The 9,835-nt window shown below is 44.6% G+C and overlaps 1 protein-coding gene across 6 annotated transcripts in view; it reads left to right on the top strand.

The window, feature by feature from the left end:
* LOC121555533 (glutamate receptor 1) overlaps positions 1 to 9,835 on the top strand; it is a 132,134-nt gene that overhangs the window by 29,912 nt on the left and 92,387 nt on the right. For all 6 annotated transcript variants that reach the window (XM_041869363.2, XM_041869362.2, XM_041869365.2 and 3 more), the window contains exons 3-4: positions 1,145 to 1,384; positions 8,847 to 9,031. In XM_041869363.2, the coding sequence (XP_041725297.2) occupies positions 1,145 to 1,384; positions 8,847 to 9,031 (425 nt within the window). The remainder of the gene's footprint in view (positions 1 to 1,144; positions 1,385 to 8,846; positions 9,032 to 9,835) is intronic.

Below are 9,835 nucleotides of genomic sequence, written 5' to 3'. Positions count from 1 at the left end.
GTGTTGTAGTGCAGTGAAAAGAAAGGAAGAGGTAGATGTGTTGTAGTGCAGTGAAAAGAGAGGAAGAGGTAGATGTGTTGTAGTGAGGTGAAAAGAGAGGACGAGGTAGATGTGTTGTAGTGCAGTGAAAAGAAAGGAAGATGTGTTGTAGTGAGGTGAAAAGAGAGGACGAGGTAGATGTGTTGTAGTGCAGTGAAAAGAAAGGAAGATGTGTTGTAGTGAGGTGAAAAGAGAGGAAGAGGTAGATGTGTTGTAGTGAGGTGAAAAGAGAGGAAGAGGTAGATGTGTTGTAGTGAGGTGAAAAGAAAGGAAGAGGTAAATGTGTTGTAGTGCAGTGAAAAGAAAGGAAGAGGTAAATGTGTTGTAGTGCAGTGAAAAGAAAGGAAGAGGTAGATGTGTTGTGGTGCAGTGAAAAGAGAGGACGAGGTAGATGTGTTGTAGTGCAGTGAAAAGAAAGGAAGAGCAAAAATGAAGGTAACAGGATCAAAACAGATGGAGGCCATTTTGGCTCAACGGGAGGCAGTGGCAGAGCGGGGAATGAGAGAGAGAAAGAGAGAACAAGGCAGCAGGGGAGCGAGAAGAGAGAGAGAGAGAGAGAGAGAGAGAGAGCGAGAGAGCGAGAGAGAGAGAGGAGAGAGAGAGAAAGGGAGAGACAGAGATAGAGAGAGGAGAGAGAGAGAGAGAGAGAGAGAGAGAGAAAGGGAGAGACAGAGAGAGAGAGAAAATAACATGACATATGGAATCATGAGTACTGCTGTCAGTGAATTGTCAGTGGAGCCCAGAGGATGCATTGATTAACCTCTCCTCTCCTCATGTCCATTCTTCCCCTCTATTTTCCACATCTGTCTATCCCTCCATCGTCCACCTCTCACAGTAGACAGAAAGCCAATCATGCTACATACCCTAATCTGTGCAGAATTTTTCTCGCAATGTAACATTATATTTTCAATGGAAAGGTCTTCAACATGTGAATCTAAATACCAGAAAGTCTAACAATGTCATCTATTTTCTTCCCCCTCTTCCTCTCCCCCCCGCCCCTCTTCTTCTCTCTCCCTCTGTCATTTCCTTCTTTTCTCATTTTCTCTCACCACCCCCCTCTCCCCCTTCCTCTCTCTCTCCGTCTTCCCACTCTCCTTCCCCCCAGTCTGTTCCCAGTTCTCTAAAGGTGTCTATGCCATCATCGGTCTCTACGACAGGAAGACAGTCAACATGTTGATGTCGTTCTGCGGAGCGCTGCATGTGTGTTTCGTCACGCCTTCCTTCCCCATCGAGACGGCCAACCAGTTTGTGATCCAGCTGAGACCCGAGCTACAGGACACTCTGGTGGGGGTTATAGACCACTATGGATGGACCAAGTTCGTCTACATGTACAGCTCAGATTCTGGTGAGTAGAGGGGTCAAAGGTTAAATGATTTACAGTGCCTTGCAAAAGTATTCATCCCCCTTCGCGTTTTTCATATTTTGTTGCATTACAAGCTGTAATTTAAATGGATTTTTATTTGGATTTCAAGTAATGGACATACACAAAATAGTCAAAATTGGTGAAGTTGTTTACAAAAATTATACAAAATAAATAACGGAAAAGTGGTGCGTGCATGTGTATTCACCCCCTTTGCTATGAAGCCCCTAAATAAGATCTGGTGCAACCAATTACCTTCAGAAGTCACATCATTCGTTAAATAAAGTCCACCTGTTTGCAATCTAAGTGTCACATGATCTGTCACATGATCTCAGTATATATACACATGTTCTGAAAGGCCCCAGAGTCTGCAACACTACTAAGCAAGGGGCACCACCAAGCAAGCGGCACCATGAAGACCAAGGAGCTCTCCAAACAGGTCAGGGACAAAGTTGTGGAGATGTACAGATCAGGGTTGGGTTATAAAAAAATATCCGAAACTTTGAACATCCCACGGAGCACCATTAAATCCATTATTAAAAAATTGAAAGAATATGGCACCACAACAAACCTGCCAAGAGAGGGCCGCCCACCAAAACTCACGGACCAGGCAAGGAGGGCATTAATCAGAGAGGCAACAAAGAGACCCCCTAAAAAAAAGTAAAACAAATAAAGAGACCAAAGATAACCCTGAAGGAGCTGCAAAGCTCCACAGCGGAGATTGGAGTATCTGGGCTTCACGGAAGAGTGGCCAGAAAAAAGCCATTGCTTTCAGAAATAAATAAGCAAACACGTTTGGTGTTTGCCAAAAGGCATGTGGGAGACTCCCCAAACATATGGAAGAAGGTACTCTAGTCAGATGAGACTACAATTGAGCTTTTTGGCCATCAAGGAAAACGCTGTGTCTGGCGCAAACCCAACACCTCTCATCACCCCGAGAACACCATCCCCATAGTGAAGCATGGTGGTGGCAGCATCATGCTGTGGGGATGTATTTCATCGGCAGGGACTGGGAAACTGGTCAGAATTGAAGGAATGATGGATGGCGCTAAATACAGGGAAATTCTTAAGGGAAACCTGTTTCAGTTTTCCAGAGATTTGAGACTGGGACGGAGGTTCACCTTCCGGCAGGACAATGACCCTAAGCATACTGCTAAAGCAACACTCGAGTGGTTTAAGGGGAAACATTTAAATGTCTTGGAATGGCCTAGTCAAAGCCCAGACCTAGTTATGCATGCTCAAGTTTTCTGTTTTCTTGTTTGTTTGACAATAAAACATATTTTACATCTTCAAAGTGGTAGGCATGTTGTTAAAATCAAATGATACAAAACCCCCAAGATCCATTTTAATTCCAGGTTGTAAGGCAACAAAATAAAAAAACTTTAGCAAGCCACTGTATTCACTGAATAGTGTCTGCATGTGAATATCAACATCACAATGATAAGACATCACGGAACATGTGCCATTTAGCCATACGTGCATCATTATTTTTTTAATGTATGATGGTCCCTGGAATCGAACCAACTATCCTGGCGTTTCAAGCACCATGCTCTACCAACTGAGCTATAGAAGACCACAACATTACCATGCATTACTACCACTGGCTGGTTTGTCAAGGTTGTCAAGGAGACCAAGTGATACAGTCGTGAAACAGAGTGATATTCAGTTTACTATCCAGGTTAATAGACGGGGGAGTTGCTGGAGGTTTGGTGGGATCGCTGGGTCACAGGGTATGACGTTCCAGGTATGTGTCAGGAATAGCTTTAGAGTGTGCACGCGCACACACAAACACACACACATAATACACACTTCCTGCACACACACACACCTCTCGCAGGTCCTGTCTTGTGCAAGACATCAGTCGTCATACCAACCACAGTTTGTCATTCACTGATTGCCATGGTGACAGTGGAAGGGTAAGGAATAGCCGTTGTGTCCTTTCACAATGAAAAGCCTTTTCAGCCACGGCTCTGGGCAGCACCTGCACATGGACAGTCAACACAAACACAGACACACAGACATAATGATATATCACACAAAGAGGAGGAGAGAGTTGAATACACACTGCTTTTGTCAGGGTATTTGAAAAGCATACTGTATGGCAAGAGCAAAGCGAACACATGTTTAATCTGCTTCATTTTCTGTCGGTGCAAAAACCCCCAGAGAAAGAATGACGCACCTGTCCACACCAGGTGTGCTTTACCTCTGTCCCTACCTCATCTCCTCCCCCTCTCCACCCTCCCAGTCTCTCACTTCCTCTCCCCTCCTCCCCTTCTCCCCTCCCAGTCCATCCATAGCCAATCAGCTGTAGCCTACCCATAATGCCGTGCCATCTGTCCCAGGTGTTGTGTGTTTCAGAGCATAACTGTCAAGCTACACTAAACTCTCTGCATACGCTGGCAGTGTGTGTGTGTCTGTGTGTGTGTGTGCTTGCGTGTTTGTGTATTTGTGTGTGTGTATGCGTTCTTGTTTGCGTGCATGCATGCATGTCTCTTTGTGTGTGTTGTGACTGCTGAGTGATGTGACACTCTGAAATAAAGCCAGCTTAATGACCACTGTGAGACCTTGGTAAACTGTCACTCTGTCAGTCTGTCTGGACACACAACAGGATTGTGACAGAGGAGATTTCACACAGAGGATTGGTCCTTGTGATGTATAGTAGCCGTGATAGCTAGAGCGCCACGCATGTCCCAGTGATGTTTTTATCTCCCATGATCCCTTTATCGGCCAGTGAGGGACTGCGGAGCCATTAACCCTGATGTTTGTGTGTTGGTGTGTGTGTGTGTGGGTGTGTGTGCGTGCGTGCATGCGTGTTTGTGTGTGTGTGTGTGTGTGTGTGTGTGTGTGTGCGTGCATGCGTGCGTGTGTAATTGAGTGGTGGGATGGAGAGTTCTGGAATCCATATCATCATCCATATTGCCTCCTGTTGCCTGGATACTATTCTCCAGCTGCCTGTCCAAAATGTTATTTTAAGCCTGTAAGAAAAATCGCTGTTTGTTCGGTTATAGTGTGTGTGTGTGTGTGTGTGTGGTTTTGGTGTGTGTGTGTGTGTGTGTGTGTGTGTGTGTGTGTGTGTGTGCCTGTGTGGCTGCGTGTCTTCAGGCCATTGTAGATGGCACTTTGTTCCCTATCACAAGGCTAAATAGAGGTATGCAGACAGGCACCTTTGTCAGTGTAGATTATAGCAGTCTGTGTTTAGTCCCCAGGGGGGCTCTCTCTTTGGTATACTGATCCGAGATTCTCCGTCCATTGCTATGCAGGGCTGAATGTGGATTAAAGTTGAATGCCTGGGAGAGAGATTAAAGTACCCATACATGTATGCAGGTGTTTGTGTGTGTGTGTGTGTGTATTGTTGCACACATTTCAGCACCTTGAAATTCCAAAAAAGCATCTTTGTTTATTTTGAGCTCATCCTTCTTCATATTACCATCTTTCAACACAGCCCAAAAAGCTTTTATGGCCTAACACATTTAGAACTTCTCCTTATAAATATTACTTTTTTAAGTGCTTTAACTGGAGAGATGGTATGTGTCCCAAATGGCACCCTATTTCCTAAAGTAGTGCACAATAAAGGGAATCGGGTGCCATTTGGGACGCACAGAGGGAACGTAGAGATAAATCGCTGTGAGTGTTGCCATTTTTTTTTTGCAGTTGCAGGGATTTTAATCTACTTTCTCCCCAGATAACATCTATGTAGATGTGCTGTTGAGCAACAGACGTTAACTTCTAAAGTGTGTCTCTTTTTATTTTCAGAAGCCTGGAAATTGGTAAAATAAATTTGAACGTCCATTAAAACCCTCATAAACAATATTCACAAAATTGCCTTTTTTCTGTGAATAATAAAAAAAAGTTGTATTTCTTTTTCTCTCTCTCTCTCTCTCTCTCTCTCTCTCTCTCTCTCTCTCTCTCTCTCTCTCTCTCTCTCTCTCTCTCTCTCTCTCTCTCTCTCTCTCTCTCTCTCTCTCTCTCCCCTCCCACGTGTCGGTGCCTCCATGTGTTAGTCCAGTTAGTTCTGATGAGGGCCAGATTCCATTATTAGTTCTTATGAGGGCCAGATTCCATTATGATGTTCTCTTCATGGTGTGCAGACACAGATTTGTGTGGCCGCATCAACCTCCTTGTTCTATTTCAGGGAGTAAGGGGCAAAAAGGTTTTATTTATACTAGAATAATGGTGTGTTCTTGTTGAAAAGGGGTGCAGACAGTGCAGACAGTGCAGACTGTGTGATTGAGCTGTAGGGAGCTGACCATGGTCCTGAAAGCACACCATGACAACAGAGGAGTTGACCATGGTCCTAAAACTAGATCTTGAAACAGAGGAGTTGACCATGTTCCTGAAATCACACCATGACAACAGAGGAGTTGACCATGGTCCTGAAACTAGACCATGAAACAGAGGAGTTGACTATGGTCCTGAAACTAGACCTTGAAACAGAGGAGTTGACCATGGTCCTGAAACTAGACCTTGAAACAGAGGTGTTGACCATGGTCCTGAAAGCAGACGCTCCGTCTATGGAGTTCTCTGCTGTCCATATCAGTCAATGGTTTAATGTGACTGACTGCTGAGTTTGAAACCAGGTCTTCTGAACACCACAGGACTGTATTAGCCCACTGAACTAAAGCTATGTCCTATTTCTCAAATGATTTATGTGATTTCACACGTTGTATTCATCAGGTGTCACCAACCCCTTTAACTACTTCTAAACCTCTCCTCTAAACCGTCCAACGGAGCCAGGCATCCATCACCTTTCACCATAACTCTGACTAGTTAGACACACACCAACAACCCTGCTGCAAATATGGCATGTGAAATATGTAAAGAGGGTCATATGCCATTTCAGATTATTCTCTATAGTGCAGTTGTGACTGGCTGTGCAGAATACCGCTTCATGTTGTAGCTTAGCTTATAATGTGATTGGTGTAATTCAGTATTTGGTTCAGTAATGGCCGCCACTCTGCCTCTTGTAAAAGCTTTGTTTACCTTCTGGAACAACTGTCTGTCCCCTCCCAGGAGGATTCTGATTGGTCTAATATGATACTGTGTGTGTGTGTGTGCCTCCGACACTGTAAATCTGCAGCCATGATCGATGCGTTCCCTAATGGCCTCTTATTTCCTGTCCCTGTTTGGAGCCGCGAGCCCATTGGCTCCCTGGCCTGTTCCCCTATGATGCTTTAGTGCATTAGTAGCCTATGGGGACAGCTTAATGGAGTGGCCTGGATTTAATTGGTGCCTCTGAGGGACTGTCTGTGTGTGTCCGTGTGTCTGGGTGTGTGTCTGGGTGTGTGTCTGCGTGTGTGTCTGTGTGTGTGTGCAGGGCCAGCCCTAGCCTTTTGGGGGCCCTTAGTGAGACTTGGTTGGGGTTCTCTCCACTTCGCGGCAAAACATTTTAGTGGCCCCCCTCTTGACGGCGGAGGGAAAAATTTACATCTATCCATTTTGTCTTGGGGTGGAGATTTTATTTTGCCGTTTTAAAGATAATTTTCTGCAATTCTACACATTTTGCCATGCCTTATGCCATGTTAGTATGATATCGTGGTCCTCTGTAGCTCAGCTGGTAGAGCACGGCGCTTGTAACGCCAAGGTAGTGGGTTCGATCCCCGGGACCACCCATACACAAAAATGTATGCACGCATGACTGTAAGTCGCTTTGGATAAAAGCGTCTGCTAAATGGCATATTATTATTATTATTATTATTATTATATCTGAGTGAGAGTGACTAACAAAATCAATGTGGGTACCCTGGAGATCAGGGCCTCTGGGCATGTGTCCTGCGTTGCCGGTCAGTATTCGGTCATGATTACTACAAGTTTAGATAGCTGGTTAGACAAACGTCCATGTTAGTTGAAATGGGCTAATTGAGTGACTGTCAGTGACTGACATAACAAGAGAAAAACTGCTGATGCACATCCAACTTTCGAAAATCGTACCTGATGTATTCTACAATTTCTACTCTAAATAGTAAGTTGAGACCTCGACTAAGTTCCTAAAAAAATCAATATATTTAAAAAATGGTCGGGGGCCCCCTAAGCAGCTGCTTATTGTGCACTACTTTAGGAAATAGGGTGCCATTTGGGACACATTCCATCTCTCCAGTTAAAGCACTTAAAAAAGTAATATTTATAAGGAGAAGTTCTAAATGTGTTAGACCATAAAAGCTTTTTGGGCTGTGTTGAAAGATGGTAATATGAAGAAGGATGAGCTCAAAATAAACAAAGATGCTTTTTTGGAATTTCAAGGTGCATGTGCATGTGCGTGTGTCTCTGTGTGTGTGTGTGTGTGTGTGTGTGTGTGTGTGTGTGTGTGTGTGTGTGTGTGTGTGGGAGTGATTATTCAGAGTAACACCAAGTGCTGTAACAACATACCTGTACATGGCATCCCAGTCGTCATAATGAACTATGCCTCTGGAGCCAGTAATCATATATCACATTCCTGTGCTGTCAGGGAAAGTCGTATGATGGATAGGCCTATGTTAGCATGAGAGCTATATTATTGATGGATAGGCCTATGTTAGCATGAGAGCTATATTATTGATGGATAGGCCTATGTTAGCATGAGAGCTATATTATTGATTACTGGGCAAAAACACAGACAGCTTATCGGGCTTAGTGGGCAAGATGCTTCTTGGGCTTAATGGGCAAGATGCTTCTTGGGCTTAGTGGGAAAGATGCTTCTTGGGCTTAGTGGGAAAGATGCTTCTTGGGCTTAGTGGGAAAGATGCTTCTTGGGCTTATTGGGAAAGATGCTTCTTGGGCTTAGTGGGAAAGATGCTTCTTGGGCTTAGTGGGAAAGACACTTCTTGGGCTTAGTGGGAAAGATGCTTCTTGGGCTTAGTGGGAAAGATGCTTCTTGGGCTTAGTGGGAAAGACACTTCTTGGGCTTAGTAGGAAAGATGCTTCTTGGGCTTAGTGGGAAAGATGCTTCTTGGGCTTATTGGGAAAGATGCTTCTTGGGCTTAGTGGGAAAGACACTTCTTGGGCTTAGTGGGCAAGATGCTTCTTGGGCTTAGTGGGAAAGACACTTCTTGGGCTTAGTGGGAAAGATGCTTCTTGGGCTTAGTGGGAAAGATGCTTCTTGGGCTTAGTGGGAAAGACACTTCTTGGGCTTAGTAGGAAAGATGCTTCTTGGGCTTAGTGGGAAAGATGCTTCTTGGGCTTATTGGGAAAGATGCTTTTTGGGCTTAGTGGGAAAGACACTTATTGGGCTTAGTGGGCAAGATGCTTCTTGGGCTTAGTGGGCAAGATGCTTCTTGGGCTTATTGGGCAAGATGATTGTATTCTAAGAGATGTCAGTTTATACAGTGTAAATGATGTCATACGGTACATCCAAAATGGCACCCTATAAACTATATAGTGCAATACTTTTGACCAGGGCACCATGAAATAGGATGCCTTTTGGAACACAGCCATAGTTCACCTATAACCCCTGACCTTTGCCCCTGACCTGTAGGCCTGTCAGTGCTGCAAAAGGTCCTGGACACGGCTGCTGAGAGGAGCTGGCTGGTGACGTCTGTCAACGTGGAGACCATGACGGAGGCCTCGTTCCTCAAGGTGTTCCAAGACCTGGACAAGAGGAAGGAGGGACAGATCATCATCGACTGTGAGACCGGAAGACTCACCTCCATCCTCAAAAAGGTAACAAGATAGAGAGACTCACCTCCATCCTCAAATAGGTAACAAGATAGAGAGACTCACCTCCATCCTCAAATAGGTAACAAGACTGTGACATTGCTAGAGTCATCTCCATCGCTAGTAGTGGGCCAGGAATGGCAAAAATGACAAGCAGTGGTCCATGATTTGGCTGCCATATATAAGCCAGAACTTTGTCAGACCTGGATCGGCCAGAACTGGGCCACTTAAAAATGCCGGTCAGATTCAAAAAGTAGGCCTGATTTGGGCCATTTTACTTCTTCTTTCTGTGAATTAATTGAATCTAGACATTTGAGAAAACATCGCTACGTTGCACGTGAGACATGATTAACATGAATTCTCAGTGAAATAAACACCACATAGCCAGCAAAAGATGGGACAGAGAAAGAGAGAGTAATAAAAAGAGAGAGAAGTGAAGGGAAGAGAGGCAGGTTGAGTTTATTGAATCTTGCCCTGGAGGCAGAACGGAGCGATTTCCACTAGATAGGCCAGCTGCAAAGTCAATATTGGCTTTATGTGACCGACCACCTCGGTTGAGGAACAATGGGAAAGTAATTCTGCTTTGAAAGTTGATAAACTTGTAACCCCAATTTTGAGAAAATGGCCCTTGAATGTTTTGGTACACCTACTGGAGAGCTCTTCTTTGTCTACACCCATTCAGCATCGTTCACACCCTCTTAAGCCTTAGCACCACCCATCTCTTTAAGGATTCACATCTGAGGCCATGTGCTAAACAGAGTGAGTAAGGTAGTATAGTAAACAACCAAAGATTTCAAGACAAAGTGTTGA

This window comes from Coregonus clupeaformis, unplaced genomic scaffold (genome assembly GCF_020615455.1).
Source record: "Coregonus clupeaformis isolate EN_2021a unplaced genomic scaffold, ASM2061545v1 scaf0670, whole genome shotgun sequence".
Classification (NCBI taxonomy): domain Eukaryota; kingdom Metazoa; phylum Chordata; class Actinopteri; order Salmoniformes; family Salmonidae; genus Coregonus; species Coregonus clupeaformis.
Note: the sequence above shows the minus strand (reverse complement) of the source record. Positions and strands in the feature narration are given on the sequence as shown.